This window comes from Eucyclogobius newberryi, unplaced genomic scaffold (assembly GCF_026437365.1).
Source record: "Eucyclogobius newberryi isolate DKJ021-1_F unplaced genomic scaffold, fEucNew1.0.hap1 SCAF_16, whole genome shotgun sequence".
Taxonomy (NCBI): domain Eukaryota; kingdom Metazoa; phylum Chordata; class Actinopteri; order Gobiiformes; family Gobiidae; genus Eucyclogobius; species Eucyclogobius newberryi.
This window is the reverse complement of record NW_027315790.1, coordinates 14,429,748-14,446,934: the sequence shown is the minus strand read 5'-3', so window position 1 is coordinate 14,446,934 and position 17,187 is coordinate 14,429,748. Positions and strand designations below refer to the sequence as shown.

At 40.7% G+C, this 17,187-nt stretch overlaps 1 protein-coding gene across 1 annotated transcript; it reads right to left on the bottom strand.

Annotated features, from left to right (window-relative positions):
* Window positions 1–768: 768 nt before the first annotated feature.
* Window positions 769–16,175, bottom strand: sh3bp5a (SH3-domain binding protein 5a (BTK-associated)). The gene is made up of 9 exons (XM_072447675.1): window positions 16,003–16,175; window positions 15,784–15,846; window positions 13,244–13,372; window positions 8,027–8,191; window positions 7,535–7,665; window positions 7,258–7,300; window positions 4,830–5,046; window positions 4,241–4,519; window positions 769–1,687 (listed from the first exon to the last, which is right to left on the bottom strand). The coding sequence occupies exons 1-9, from the start codon at window positions 16,084–16,086 to the stop codon at window positions 1,509–1,511; spliced, it is 1,290 nt and encodes a 429-aa protein (XP_072303776.1). The 5' UTR covers window positions 16,087–16,175; the 3' UTR covers window positions 769–1,508.
* Between the last annotated feature and the right edge of the window lie 1,012 nt (window positions 16,176–17,187).

The following is a 17,187-nucleotide window of genomic DNA, read 5'->3' as shown; positions in this document are numbered from 1 at the left end:
ATACGAATAGACACCACTAAATGTCACTATCCGATAACACGTTAGTTATCCAGGCCCCTAAAACCTGCCCATTTATTTAATTATTCTGGACTTTCCTGGCAACTAAAAGAGTAGGACAAAGAAAGGTTTATTCACTTACTTGTTTTTGTAGTAGAGCACGCGGCTTCTTTATAGGTTACTGTAAATGTTAATGCAATCACTTGAACATTACCTATAATGTAATCACAAAAGTTGCATTTCCTGCTTGATGGTCTTTTGAGCCAGGCACAATGTAAATTACAACAGCATGTTTCATGGAGCATCAGCATACAGGCAAAATAGAGGCAGACTGGGAGCAGGGCAGGCCTGAGTCTGATGTTGTCAGTCTGCAAGCTTTAATGTGTATGACAGGTCGATTTTCTAATTTAGACTTTATTTGGTGTATTTTAAATATTTTGTACATATAAATTATAGTTTTAAACCAATCAAGTAGGTATTTGCAGAGAAAACTGCCAGACATCATGCAAGGTATATTCATTCCAGTCAAAGTTTATGTATACTTTACACAAAGACTAAACATAAACAAAATTAAGTCACTCTGTAATATTTGTATTTGTCAAATTAAAGAATATAATGGCCTTTAATTTGACAAATATGGCCTTAGATGAGTTTTGACCCATTGTTTGCTGGGTAATTTCCTGAGCACACAGCAGGCACTGTGGATAATTTACCATTTCAACTGTGGATAAAGGAGCAAGGCCAAATGTTTTACAAAACTTTATTAAAATAACAAAAAAAATGTATTAACAACATTCATCACACTATAACTATGTCATATACAAAATCATATATGTATAAATATAGATTATTTGTTCAAAAGGGTTTTTGACATACAATATCAATGAGCAATCAGATACTGATCTCTTTAACACATCCAAATCTTAGTGGAAGATGCGTGGTATTTACTCTCAGTGAATCTATGTTTATTTAGACTGCATACTGAATGTTAACCTTCAGCTTCCTTCAGATCTCAGCTAACATGTTAACTTGAACGGAGTAGTACAACAAACAACTATAAACTACATACAATAACACAAAATCTTAGTGTTGCATCAATTAACCATAGGCACATTTAAAGTACAGTTGCATGTATATTGCTATAGACATGGTTTACTATTCTAAATGGCTTTTTTTTGCACAGAAATTAGTGTTAAATTCTAATCAGTGCAATGACCACACAACAAACTCTTAAAAACTAGAGTAATTATTAATTGTATTGCTTTTTGAATACATCTGGTTCACTTAACACACTTGTGGCCGTGTCCAAAAACAAAATCATGAAAAATCATGAACAACTGAATGCAGCACCACGAACGGCCTTCAAAGTAATGTCCATCTTATCTCTTTATTGAACACTTTTGGAAGCGTAATGTACGACTAACTTAAAATATAAAAGGACATGCACCTTTAATGCACACCTGGGTCACAGTTTTAAGAGATTTTTGACCCAAAGCATTCATAGCTGGGTTTCAGGCGCTGTTGAGGAGCAGAATGGGTGTCGGTGGGCTGGACAGGGGAACATCTGAGCTCTCATACTCAGGAACATCACTTTGTTCTTCAGTGTCTCGTGAGTCTTTCTGTGTAACAGTCAGTGTGAGTTTCTTTAAACCTGCCTCTAGTGCCACCTCAGCTCCCTCTGCTCTGTCACCTGGAAGACACACAAAGATAAAAGTTAGGACGGCCAAAACAGTCCTATAATTTTAAAAGGAATTTTTAACACAGTGAATTATAATAGATTCTGTCTATATCGCACAGTCTATGGTAATTATTTGAATGTATTCATGGTGAAAATTATTTAGAAGATTGAGAATAGTTGCAGTACATCTGCCTGAAATATAGAGGGTTAGTACTACTTGTACTAGTACAACTACTATTGCTACTACTGTAGATATACAAGTAAAGGTAAATGACAAAACTATGTCTTCGTTATATCCATCACAATTGTAAATACAACCAGGTGCCAACCGCTTTCTCAATGCTAGATGTACCATGTAACACACACACACACACACACACACACATGTCGGTGTAATCCCTCATTCGTCCTCATCCAAGAGTCATTGTCAATAACAGAATTTAGATCGAGAACTCCGATATTAATACTGTTCTGTGGTAAGACCCGCCCATTGGGCGGAGCCTTCCTGAAGTAGCAAGAGTTGTTTGTTTCAACAGAAACTCCCCCCTTGTATCTACCGAGCTAGCCTATTCAGAATCTTAATGGGCTATTAGAAACCTCTTTGTCTTTGTGAGGCCCTGGCTCAACCACCCTGAGTACCTGATTAGCATCTAAATGTCCTGGTCCTGGTCCTCTACCTTTCCAGGGGTTCAGTAACCCATTATAAATAACAGGAAGATTAAACCTTAGCCCTCCATTTCTGTTTAAAGAAGGTCTTTCTTTTTTTAACAAAAATAGCTTCCTTGACTCCTCTTTCAAACCATCTTTTCTCCCTGCTTAAAACCTTCACCTCACCGTCTTCAAACGAGTGATTAGAGGCTTCAAGATGGAGATGCACGGCACTCTGAGGTCCTGAACTTGTATTTCTTCTGTGCTGATAAAGCCTCTTGTGTAGAGGCTGTTTTGTCTCACCTATGTAACGTTCTTTACAGCTTTCTTCACTGCATTGGATCGAATAAACTACATTGCTCTGTTTTTGAGTCGGCAACTTGTCCTTAGGGTGAACCAGTTTTTGTCTTAAAGTGTTTCCTGGTTTAAAATAAACAGGGACTTCGTGTTGTCTAAAAATTCTCTGCAGTTTTTCCGACAGGCCAGACACATAAGGGATAGAAACACCCTTCCTTCTCTGTTCAGTTTCCCTTTTGTCCTACTTCTTGGTTCTCTTCACTCTGTTGAGAGCCCAAGCGGGGTAACCACAGGCTGAGAGGGCATTTCTGACATGTTTTTCCTCTTTCTTCTTGCCCTCTGAGCTGGTGGGCACACCTTGAGCTCTGTGTTGTAAGGTTCTGATCACTCCCAGCTTGTGCTGTAGTGGGTGGTTGGAACCAAAGAGCAGATACTGGTCCGTGTGTGTAGGTTTCCTATATACTTCTATTTGAAGTTTCCCGTCCTCTCCTCTGATCGTGGAACAATCAAGAAAGGCCAAGCGATTCTCCTTAGCGTCTTCTCTTGTAAACCTGATATGTGGGTCCACAGCATTGATGTGATCAGAGAAGGTTTCCAGCTCTTGTTTCTTGATTGTTACAAAAGTATCATCGACATAGCGGAGCCACAGTTTTGGGGCTATGCCTGAGAATGAGGACAGTGCCTTCTTCTCAAAGTGCTCCATGTACAGGTTGGCCACTATGGGAGAGACGAGCGAGCCCATGGCACAGCCATGAATCTGTCTGTAAAATTGTCCCCGGAATTGAAAGTAAGTGGTGTTCAGACAGATGTCCAACAGTTTACATATGTGTTCAGGTGTCAGTTTGGTCCTTTCCTGTAGGGTGGTGTCTTCCTGCAGTCTGATCCTCACTGCTGTTACTGCATCAGAGGTCGGGATGCAGGTGAACAGGGACACAACATCATATGAAACCATGAGGTCATCTGGGTCCAGTTGGAGATGTTTCACTTTATCCACAAAGTTGTGCGTGTTTTCCACATGATGTACCGAATTCCCCACAAGTGGAGCCAATATAGTTGTTAAATGCTTGGCCACATTGTAAGTGATGGAATCTGTGCTGCACACTATGGGTCTGAGTGGAACATCCTTTTTGTGTATTTTTGGAAGGCCATAAATGCAAGGCATGGCTTCACCAGGATACAGTCTGTAATACAGAGGCCGGTCTATCGCTTCCTCTTTTTCCAGCCTTTGTAAACAGTCTATCACTTTCTTCTTGTAGCCACTGGTCGGATCTCTTTTCAAGCGCTCGTATGTGGTCGTGTCCTCGAGGAGGGTGTGGACTTTGGCTTCGTAATCAGCTGCGTTGAGAATCACAGTGCAACGTCCCTTGTCTGCTGGGAGGATGTTGATGCTATGATCTTTTTCCAGTGCTGAAAGTGCTTTTCTCTCTTCAGATGTGATATTTGAAGGCGGTGGTTTGGCACTCTTCAGGGTCGCTGTGACACGTAGCCTCAGGTCTGCAGCCTCCGATTCAGTCATTTTGTTGTTTCTAATTGCCGTTTCAGTTTCACACACACACACACACACACACACACACACACACACACACTGGGAGAGTGACATGAGGTATGAGGGTCACACACCTCTCTCCTGGTCGCAGTCTGGAGACGAGGCTCCGCTGCACTGGCTGCGAGGGCCCAGGACAGGGGAGTCTGGGCCGTGTGAGCTGCAGGGGCTCTCAAGCTCCACTGTGCTGGGACAGGAGGACATGGGGGACATGGGGGACATGGGGATCATAGGGGGCATGAGGGGGGAGGGCATGTCCAAGGGGGTGGAGGATGATGAGGACGGAGGGGTGGAGGAAGAGTCTGTCTCTTCCTCTGAGCAGCTACTGCCCTCTTCATCAATGCACATGGACATCACTACAACACATACACAATACACAGGGTAAATGTGGGGGTAATATTGGACACACTCATTATAACCCAGTTCAGAGAAAAATTAAAAGCACTTACACTAAAGAAATTTTAAAACCACTGATGCAGCTAACTCAGATAATAACAAGTATTCAGTACTGATTTACTTGTTGCCCCTATCTCACTTCTGAGACATATTGCCAACTTCAAATTGATGGATTTTACATTTGAAAGTTCCTCAGCCTTTATAGAAGTGGGGTTGTTTTAATTTGATTTGAAGCCTTTTGATGGCTAAAGATGATTCATCCACACTTACTTGAAAAGCCATCTGATTCCATCTTGAAGTTGTCAATGTCTTCATGTGTGGTGTCCTTCTCCGCGCCCACGCCCTGCTCCCTGGTGCCCAGAGCGTGTGAGCGTCTCTGAGCGTGGATCTCCTCTGATATGCTTTCGAGATTACGTAGCGCTGTGCGATACTCTGCCTTTGCCAGCACTACCTTAGCCTGACGGTCATCCACTTGGTGCTTCAGTTGCTACAAGAAAAAGGACATTGTTGTACATTTATATTTGTGGTTGCTTTGGGAACACTAAATGATCTTTGACTCTGTCTGTATAGTATTCAAACAGTGGACATACTGGGTGTTGAACTTTTTTGTTGGTGTAACTAAAGGTTATTGTAAGTAACAGTATCTATTGTCACAGTCGAAATCAGAATCAGTTTTATTGCCATTGTCAGTGAACAATTCATAAACTAGGAACTTGCTTCGGCTTTAAGGTGCAACATAAAACAATGTATAATAATAATAATAATAATAAATATAGCCGCAAGCGGCAATGATCGGCCCTCGCCACGCCGCCGCCACACCGCCGCCACGCCGCAAGAGGAGGGGGCGCTAACGCGCCCCAATTGTCCTTTTATCACGCCTACTGCTGAATCTGTGACGCTGTCACATGTTCTCCCCTTTGTTTTACCATCAAAAAGCAATTTTATTTTGAATTCTTGGCAAAATGTGCGGCTTTGCCGCACAGACACCGTGACTCTTTGAATGAAAATGTGGATAACTTTTGATGGTCCTGAAGATGAGTCTCACCAAATTTCAGGTTAATAGGGCTGACGCCCTGGGAGGAGTTTGTGAAAGTCTAAAGTGTAAACATGTTCTGGCCCCATTGGAATAACATGGGAGGTTTCGGTCATCGTTACGGCAACGCCATAACAATTATGACATGGGTCTCATTGACTTTTTTGATGGGGATGCTAAAATTGAGTTGTGTGTCAAATTTCATATAATTTCGCAAAACTAAACATTTAACCTCCATATAAAATCTGTAGGGGGCGCTGTGGCGCCAAATGAATTTATTTCACTTCAAGTAGGTTTAGGGCAAAGAGTTTAACAACTGATTCTAATTTGACGCAATTCGGACTTTATCTGCGCAAACGGCAGAAATTTTAAATATGGGAGATTTCTGAAATTTTAGTTACAGTTTGCGGCTTCGCCGCACAGAGACCGTGAGAGGTATCAATGTAATTTGGATAACTTTTGATGTCCCACTCCTCAGTAGCATTTTCACCAAATTTCAGCTTTTTAGGGCCAACGCCCTGGGAGGAGTTCGTAAAAGTACGACGTTTGGAAAAACTCCGAAGTCATGTTTAGCCATTTTTGAAGCAATATGGCCGACATTTGGTTCGGGGGACGGCGTTGCCGTAATAATATTTTTTACTTCTCTTGTCACCATCTACCTCTGCGCCAAATTTCATGATTCTACGATCAGATTTTTTTTGGGTCATTTCCCATCTCTCAATGCATTTTTGGTACATTTGGGGGCGCTGACGCGCCAATTTTTTTTATTTTAGAAAAGGGAAATAGCCAGAATGTAGAGAGGCACGATATTTAGAGGTGTGCAAATTTTTGTGACTTTTCGTCAATGTTCACTGGGTGAAAAATAGGGGGGTTGGTCCCGAGAAGAAGAAGAAGAAGAAAGAAAGAAAGAATAATATTCCGATGCGAAAACAATGTTTCCCATTTTTCAAATATCATAAACTATACATTTTCGGAAAGCGCTCGCGCTTTCCTACCTCATGGTGTGGGTCCCTGGTCACTGACGGGTACTTTCGATAATTTTGAGTGGGCTCCGCCCACTTTGTGTTTTTGGCCCTCTATACAGTAATAATGTTCAATTTTTGCATTACATGCTTATATGCACGGAACATGCAAGAGATGGGGAACGTATTCGTGAGCTACTTAGCGCAAATGAGTGCTTTATATGGGGATGACGACCGCTTCGCGGTCGTCATCCCAATGTAAAGTGCTCGTTTAGTGCGAACTTTTGCACGGGCTTCGCCCGTTTACAACGGTAATGTTCCATTTTCCTACAACTAATTAGTATGCACGGGGCGTGCATGAGTGGAGGAGTGCGTTAGTGAGTGTTTGGAAGTGGGCGAGCGCTTCGCGCTCGATTTCGTGCGCACTACGTGCGCACTTTCGCAGCCGTGCTTCGCACGGCCTTACGAGATTAATAGGCCTCTCGCCAGCTTGTGGCGCTCGGGCCTAATAATAATATTACGGTAATAATAATAATAGTATAAAGTATATGGTGACAAAATGTGGGAGTATGTGGTGACAAAAGTAAAAATGTAGTACATTGCATTATCTGAAGAGCAGTCTTAAACTAATCCAACATAATTTAGCACATAAGATTGCTAAGCAGGAACAGAACATGTGATGCCAGATAAAACAATTACATACCTCAAGCTGGAGATAATACTTAGACTTCAGTTCAAAGTATGGCCTGCAGGGGGAGAAAGAGAGAGTGCGTGAATGGGAGGGCCCTTGCTCAGGAGGAGTCGGCTGATCCTGCCCTGTAAGACGCAGCATTCCTTGGCTCCTCAAAGTGAGCACACCCCAAAACTGGCCAGCCACATCTGGACCTCATCAGGGCGCAGCCACTTTTCTCCCATTTCCTCACTCTCGGAGGCCAGTGCAGGGGTAGACGCAGGACTTTGGAGAAAGGCGTAACACGAACCTGGATTTGTTGATGGAGCGTTTGAGCTTCTTCTCTAGCTGCTTCATGTGGCTGATGCAGGAGTTGTAATTGGCGGCGGTTTTTCGGTGATCGGCCTCGCTGCGTGTTCTTGCCTGCTCTGCTTCCATTACCTGAGCAATAGGAGAGATTAGCGTTTACCTAAGGCGCTTGAAACGTCAACCACATGCAATGCTTTGAACGCTTCAGAAATAGTGAACTTGTCCCAGACTGGCATAGACTGGCATAGACAAGTGTATGTTTTTTTTCTCTACATTGTTTTGTATGAACTAACAGAGCAGTTTTACTATAACATTATAACCACCTGCAAAATATGTAATAAACTCAACCCTACTCATCAGTCACGTTGTGTTAATCCTAAATATATTTATTTTCTCTCCATATATATGCTTCTTTCACTCTATTGGATCTATTGGATGAATAATGATACCCTATGATATTTTATTTGATCTATTCAACATAATGGTGTCATACCCTCTGTGTAGCATGGTTTAGCATCTCTTGCCAGGCAGAGTCGAACTGGCGGCTCTCTTCCTCTAACAGTCTCTCTTCAGCCAGAGCTATAGTCTCTTTAGCGGCTCTCAGGAACTCCACGGCCCGCTGGAACTCCTGAGTGGCCTTCTGGGCTTCAATCTGGGCCTGCACACAGAAGAACAGATGCACAATCGGTCAAAATGCACGGACATTGCACAATAACTGAATACGTGTCTGCCAAGTTAGACAGAGATATGTGTCAAGGGGGAAAAAATCTACAGTAAACTGAATGAAATACAGAAGAGAAAACAACAATTAGGTTCATAGTGGCCTTCTTTTACATTTCTACACATTTTCAGTTTTGGTGTTGATGGTGACACAGGAAGATGTTTGAAGTTGCACTAGAAAACTACAAACAGAAAGGATTTTTTAAGAGAGAAAATCAAACTTTTCTGAGCGTCTCTATTTTATGACCTATATTCACTGTGAAGGTAGCGTGGCTGATTCTTTATGACAGCAGTAGAAGGATGAGGAGACACACACTGTGAGCGGTTTGGCTGATGAAAGAAAGTCATTAAGTCACTCTGAGACAGCGTCCGTGGGCCCTTCTTGCCAACAGTCAAATCAATGGGGCAGTTATTCTCATCATTGTCAACATATTTGAACCCACACTCGGTTGACACACAGGCCATGATTAATGCACCAGAGTCACATGTTTGGGAATACTAATCTAATAAAGCTCTTGAATGACATCGCCTGAAGATTAACTTAACGTGTGTGTTCTGCAGTTTGATGGTCAAGCCAGTCACTCTGCAGAGCGACTTACGGGTGGACAATATGGACAGAAACGAATATCTCACTGATATTTTAGAGTATCCCTGTAACGGTATTCAGACGGAATTCAATAGTAATGTCTTTGAATGTATTAGTTGAAGTTTTAAGTAGAAGACACATTTTTACGGTACATTTAAATTTTTAATCAGCTCTTTTTGTAGCATTATCATTCAAAACTGTGAACATTTTACAGATCTTTAAAACAACATTTCAAATATTATCAATGTTATGAGGATCTGTCCACCCCTAAGAGCGGATTATATTGTTTATACGCAGTACACTTCAAATCTCTAAAATGTGATTCAAATCTGCTGTGGCATTGATTATAAAGATGTCCCTTCTGATTCTATTTGTTAGAATATCAAAAAGTAAATAAATTAATAAAACATTATCACGAAAACCATAAAATCAGAGAATCAATAGTGAACCTCGCAGATTGTGCAGTGTTTGTTTTAGCATCATTTTACTGTACAAAAAGGGCCTCCCGGTGGTCCTTATGTATCTTTCAAGTACTTCGTTTTTCTCATGGCCTCTGAGGGCAGTGTATTTATTGACCTTTTTACCGAGACCCTCCTAGCACTGTCAAGATAAGGTTAAAGCAGTGACGCAAGCAAGCTCCCCTCTGCATCTTCTCACAACACTCAAGCCCAACACAAAGGCTGGCATTTTACTGGGATATCTGTAACTGTAAAGATCAACGAGCCCTTTGAGGAGAGTCTACTCTAGATAGCACCATCCAAACAAACTGCAATGAAAAATCCTGTCATTTGTCAGTTTTTTTGTGTGAACCACTTCCCATGCTCCAGACCAGAGGGGGTGCCACAAAAACAGAAGGATGATGATGGATATTTGATGAGTTACACAAGAAACAAACAATTGAACCGGGGCATCCATCACAGATTTATGTTGCACAAATCTGCTTGTCCTTCCGTAAACCGTAGCCTTGACTGTAACCAAGGCACTTCTTAGCTCAAGTTGCAGAGTGTATTCTTAAAGTTGCAGTTGTCAATGCCAGCCAAGCATTTAAAACGCCAATGATGTGGTAACATGAGTAAAAATGAGCAATGTTTGTGTGTGTGTGTGTGTGTGTTTGTGTGTGTGTGTGTGTGTGTCCAGACAAGAAAACACATTATTGTAGTCTGTACACAGGAGGCAGTTGGGAATGAGGGATACCTCATTTGCATAAAGCAGTATAGAGCATGTTATATTATAGTGTGACATGCATTATAACTTCTATAAGATAAGATAAGATATTCCTTTATTGTCCACACATGGGGAAATTTCATTGTTGCAACGCAGGTAGATACAGAGGAAAAGGACAGATAACTCTTCATAGAAGAACTCTTATAAACAAAACTCTTATAAACAAAAACTCCTGTAGACAAAACCTCTCAATTCCTAATAAGGAATAGAGGGGAAAAATAAAGATAAAATAATAATAAAAAATAATAATAAAATAAAATAAAAACAACTAGCGTAAGACAAGAAAATACTAATAATAATTAAAGCCGCGGCAGCGGCGATGATGGCTCGCCTTCCTGCGCGACTGCCTGTCCAGAGGCAGGAAAATAAAGAGGAGGAACTACAAAAATGGAGTGAGACTACAAAATGACCCGGGCTACAGAGAGGAAACGTGTCAGAAATCCTACAATCTCCCTCCCTCTCTCCCCCTCCCCCTCTCCCTCTCCAGTGAGTGAAATATGAGCTCCGTAGACTTGTCCTTGAAAACACTGAGGGCGTGTTACGCGGAGACCGTAAAGAATATCAACATTCTTTAAATTTCAATGTCTTTAGATGCAAAAGGTGTTGTTTTGAGCTCAATCGAACAAAAAACCTAGGACAAGTTTGATTTTGAAAAAAAAAAGTCAAGCGTGGCGGTGCCACTTTGATTCGACATGGCTGACTTCCTGTTTATCATAGAGCGATGCTGCCAGGGGCGTTTTACTCCTCAAAGGTAGCTCTATCACTGTCCCAAGTTTCATGTGCCTAGGCCAAAGATTAAGCGTTTCATGTTTTTTCTTTTTTGAACTAGTCGGCACTGTTGCGACAAGCGTTCTCGCAACCTCCATTTTATTGGAGTTCGGGCCGAGCCGATTGCGTCTATGTCCCCATGTGTGACATTCATCAATGTTCAGGGGGTCAAAAATGCCCGAGTTTTGGCAAATTTTACCATGAAAAACTATAATAATAATAAGAAACCATGGCAAGAACAATGTCTCGATCCATTCCATTCTGAAAGGCTCGAGCCAATAATGGTAAAATAAACACTCTATTTTCATCAGTTCTATGCACATGAATGTGACATTATTGCATGTGAGTACAAGACTGTACAAGTATAAGACTGCAGCTGTAGTTTTACAGACTTAACTAACAAAAGACCTCGCCGTGGCTATGCAGCGTTAGCTCTGCATTCGGACAATAACATGACGATGGAAATTACCTTATAACAACAACAACAACAACAAAAAAGCCTGAAATTTGTCATAATGATGGTATTAAAATGTAAAAAACATTGCTGAAATATCTGTACACTTAGTTTTTCTGCTGTGGAAAAATATAAAACTGCAGCATTTTGTGAGTCACTAACACAGAAAACTACACATTTTACTTAAACGACGGAAGGATATGTGATATCATGTAACAACAGAGAAGCATAGATTTCCATCCTCGAAGACACAATTTTGGTGCAAAATATAACGTGAAGTGGGGTTCAACATGTCTCTAGAGAGTTAAATAGATACTTAAACTAAATACTACGGTAATTTCAACATGAATCACAAGTATCACATGAAGAAAATGGAAGCTGAGAGGAGGAATCATTGGACAATATGGGCAAATTCCTGGCACCAGAGCCGCCCGGTGTGAGCAGGAATGTAAAGAGAGGAGAGGAATGGGGGCTGGGGATGAGAGCGACTGGTTTATATGTGGGGGGTAGACTCCACTGTGTTTGTTTATCCATTGGGGGTCACTGGGGCTAAGCATCGGATCGCTTTCAAGTGGGTCATGTGTTAAAAATTGAATACTCATACATAAGTCATAAACCATACAATATGCCAGGGTCCATTGATATCACATTCTCACAAAGCCAATTGCAATGATAGCTATTCAAAACCTTCCCATAATCCCTTGCGTTCAGAGTAGGAAAATGACAACTGCATAGAAAACATACAGAGGAACACATGGTAATGCACAAGCTATTTGAACTTGACACTTCTGCCATGGCTCATGACACAAATGTCACGATGAATGATGATATTCATTCTACTTCCTCATAAATCTAGGGATGGTGGACATTTAAAGGTCTGAGGTTGTCCAATCAAATCAATGTATCAATAGGCAGGTGCAGGGCATTGGCAAGACCGTTGGAAACAATAACTTGAGTGCCATCTGAAGCAATGGGCTGTTACTTTATACAGGCAAAGAGCAGTGTAGAGGAGGGTAATAAATAGTAAATGAAGTCAATGGGTTTTTTAAGTAGGGAACCAAAAGAGTATTTATTTAGTACCATGGAGAGATTCAGCTAAAGACATGCATAATATGATAATGGGTGCAGAAGAGGAGGTGCAGAGCAGGATATGACACACATCCTCTATCTATAGTAGTAGTGAAAACAAAAATGTGAAAGAAAATGAAAGTAAACTTGTGCTGGGGTGGAGGAGGGCTGCGTGAGCTGAACAGCAGAGCAATGATGGGCCGAGCTGGGCCTTAGCTGAGCAGGGCAGTGGAGGTCGATGTGCACCTGAGTATTTATGAATGTCACAGTGAAAAGGGGCAAGCTAAGATACATGGCCTTGATTATGCTCAGTATTTTAATAGAACTTTACTATAATAACCAAATTTCCCCTGACTTGCTAGGAACCCCAAAAGTGCACCAAATGACGATAAATGTGTTGTTATATTACACTTTTCTGACCACCCCCTTGAGCACCCCAGTTTCGAAATCCTAGAGGAGCCACTGCAGGTGAGGCAGCAGGGATTAGTCTTTTTGCTATAGCTTTATCATAAATACAGTGGATGCAATGTTACACTCCAGAATGACTCTCCAGTTTGGCAAGGATGTAGATTAAAAAAATCTAGATCTTGAGGAATATGCAGCATTTAGATCATTTGTATATGTTTTTGGCAACAACAAAATATGTTCCAGTATAATCCTCTCTCTCACAGACACTTCAGCTAACTTGATGAGTTCAAATTGAGTTTAGTGTCAGTGAAAAGAGGTGCAGCTTAAAAATAGACCACACGTGACAGTGCTCCTTTTAAGCAGATCTAAGCGCCTCTTTAAACTGTCATCCCCACAGCACAGTGACGCTGGCCTCACACGGCTCACTGCAGCTCAGATAACGTGATGCACGTGTGAGCTTGAGTTGCCAGGCTGGTCCTCACCTGCCGAGCCACCTTACGGGCCTCCCAATACGGTTTGGAGTCGTCCACAGCTCTCCCAATCCTCTTCATCTGCTCATCCAACTTCACTGTCGCTTCCACAAGAATTGCCCGAAAGCGCTGGCGACAGTCCTGTACGAACAAGAGAACATACTTTACCTATTTTGATCGATAATTGATTGATTCATATACTGTAAATTGATATTTTCCGTATTTATTCACTGTTTACTGTTGAAAATGACATGTTTACACTGGTCATGGTTAACTTATTAATTCACCTTCTTGGCATTCCAAGGTTAAAATAACGAACCAATAATTTTACGATAATAACAATGACTTAAACCCTGTAGAAATTTGTGATAACAAGTTTAGTCGTATGATTGCACTTGGTTAAAATGCCTGGAGGTGTAGTTTTTGACAGAATGCCCAATATGGCGTCAAAACGCACCACAGATTAAAGTTAAAGTGCTGCGCCACAGAATAAACACAATTATAACACTGTATACAATTTGGAGCGACTTTAGACTGGTCAGCAGCTGCATCCTGTTGGAAAAGCTGAGGAAGACTACGTGAGCAGTCGAAACAGAGGGCGCAGCGGGAAGCATACGTTTCCTCTGATATCATCGTGGTTCCTGACTGACGGCTCCACTCCGATAGTGACACAGACTCAATGCCATATCCCTACAGAAATTAGCTCATACTGAAGACAGGCTGTCACTTGTCTAAGACTCATGTGCCCTTTGACACAGAAAACAAGTGTAAGTCACGATTGCTCCGCTCTTGTTTGGTAATTATCCAAACATTAATCAGCCATACTCAACCACAGACAGGCGTAAACAACCAGGGAATCATACATTCTTAAGGTCACGATAACATTTGTCATGATGACTGATGGTTTTAAGTGCATTATTAATTGTAGGCCTATTTACACTGTCTTCATTTGTCATACATTGTTTTCTAGTACACTGGGAATAAAAAAGGGATAACTTAATATAGTGGAGCTACTTCCTAATGTATCACACCATTAACTTACATCAATGTGATAGTAGTATTAAACAAACAAATAGATAAATATATACATAGACATAACAATGATAATCATGCAGTTACAGTATATTGTGCACTACATGTTTGACAAGCTTCTCAATGTCATTATTCTTTCACTTCTTACACTTATGGCTGCCAATCTTTACCACGGCCACCACTTATAACTCACTTATACACTACATTCATGCACTGCACGGGCAAGTAAAGACACATGTTGTCACAATGTCAAATTTTAGTGTTATTGTGAGAAAGAAAACATCACGATTTAATGATTAAATATTCAAGATTGATTATTACTGAGACTGTGTAAAATCTCGTCGAACACATTATTACTGTTTCTCAAATCTGTGACCAGCTTTATGGAAGCTAGATTGTTTCTAAAATAGTCATGATTATATTATTTTTTGTTATTACCATTATATTGTGACCATAATAGACACCATAATGGGATTGATCCTTTTGTACATGACCACTATATCTCCATTCAACAACCTTCTTACTACACTACTTGCTATTATTATTTCTGCCGCTAAATAAACTTTTACAACCCTCTTTACAACCAAGCAGGTCCATTTAGAGTTAGACAAATTGAGTATAATTATTTTGACTTCTGTAAATGAATATGGAAGTGCACAACAAATTACTTATTTGCTTGAGTAGGTGAAATACCTAAACTCTGGTAACTATCACATCTGTTATTCCAGTGTCATCAACTTCAAAACACAGTGTAACAATATTAACTCTTTGCACAGCGCAAATCAAATGTTTTGGTCTAACAAAAGCTGTGCAATTGGTCAAAGTAAGATAAATGGGCGACAACTAACAATCTCGACATGATAGGGAGGGTTGAGAAATCCACATGTCCTTGGTTTGTGGTTTAACAGTTACTCTGCTGGGCTTTGGACTGGGGAAGAGCCCTAATGAGAACCAGAAGAGCCGTCATTATGGAGAAATACATGGGCTGCTGGTGGAATGTAACAGTAACCTCATTGCCACACATTTATCGTACATCAGCCAGCTATAAACCCCTCCGCTACAATTGTTTTAAGAGAAAGACTGAAACAAAAGGCAGGGGAAAAGGTCATAGAATTGTGTGCAGATTCTTTTGAGAGATGTGGGGGAAAATACTCTTAAAAAACACTACCAGTACTCGGTGATGGGCTGATACAAGATTTATTTTGGGGAAGACCCAGATCACTGATGCACAAGTAAGCCAACATCCTAAAATATTTAAAGAAAGTTCACCGCTGCAAAGACCACTCCCTGTGTCATGCCTGAGGACAAAACGGCAGTATGCAAAGTCCAATGCTGAGACTTTTCTAGAATTTGTCCTCTTCAGTTTTTCCACATTATGATGCACAGCCAGCCTACACCCACTATGAAACATTTCCACTTCATTTCACTGTCTCGGTTGCGAAAGCTATTTAAGAAACACGGAACATAACGCCTGCCCTTGTAAAAGAAAAAAAGAAAGAAAGACAATTATGTTCTTTTACCTCAAGTTCACTCTCCCACCGGTTAATGTCATCTGTGGACTGGTTTAACTTCTCCAGTTCTCCCTGTTTACAGACAACACGCAGAAGTTAGGAGCAAGTTTATTCAGGTGATGCATGCATAAAACAGGCTTTATTACAAGAACAGCCAACGTGGTTTAACTTTGAATGTTTAGATAGAAGTGCCCATCACATAACATAGAATAGAGCCAAAAATCCCACCTGAATTCTCGGATCCACCTCTTCTTCTTCTTCAGCGCACTGGGCGTCCTCCTCATTGTGTTCCCCACTCTGCAAAGGATCCATTTTAATTAGTTTATTTCAGTCGAATCGTTGTAGGCAGGGCATAATGCGCAGCTGTCAGAGTCTTTTGTCACGCTTCATCGTGCATTGTTAATAATAAAAGAAAAGTCCGACCGCTCCGACCCACTGAGAGCTCTGAGGCGCAATGAAACTCCTCTGAACTCCACCACCTCGTCCAGAACACGCACATCTCAACGGCTTCAAAATAAAACTGTACTACTTCACCAAAACGCAAACGATGAGAGGGACAAAGGAAATAAATGAGGCTGACCATCAAAATTAATTGCACGTTTATGCTAAAATGAACAAATGATAGTTTTAAGGTATGGCAGAAATAAGTCAGTATGTTCCCCGATTTTCAGTTTGTTTTATTTTTTGAAGACAAATGCGCATCCGGGTTTCCCCCCCTGTGACTTTACGTCCTTCAGTGTGTGGGTTTCATACGCCCTCTGCTGGAAATGAGTAAAAACGCACGGAAAAGGTAGTGTTACACATTGGGTATATTTACATGACCAATAATAAGCATAAAGAATGTTAAAATAACTATTCATTTTTTTTTAATATTTAACATTAGTTTTCCATTTTGCAATTTTGTCGGAATAATAACAAAATAATCATTTTTAAAAATATGGTTTACTGGATATTTCCATAATCTGAAAGCTCAAATCAGATAATGATCAGATTGGTAAACATTGCTAGTTAAGAATCCTAAAACATATAGGCCCACATCCATTTATTTCACATTTTCAATACTTATAATAGTCTATTATACTGTAATATGATACAATTGCAAGTTATTAAATTTTGTTATCAGTGAAACCTTACACCGGCAATAATAGGCTGTTTATTAATGAAATAATAAATAAAAAAAATTCTAAAATAACCTTGTCCCACTTGGCATTGGTAAAGTGGGGCAGTGCATGAGCCCATTGGTGGGATGATGCAGAGTGCTTGGTCAAATATAACCTGTAGTTTCTTCAAACACAATAACTATAATATTTCAATAGGCTCAGTTCTAAATTACTACACCACCAAATGCCTCTTGTTGTAGTTATATCTTGTGGGGAACGATGTTGATGACTCAGTTCTCCTCAGTGACTCTCC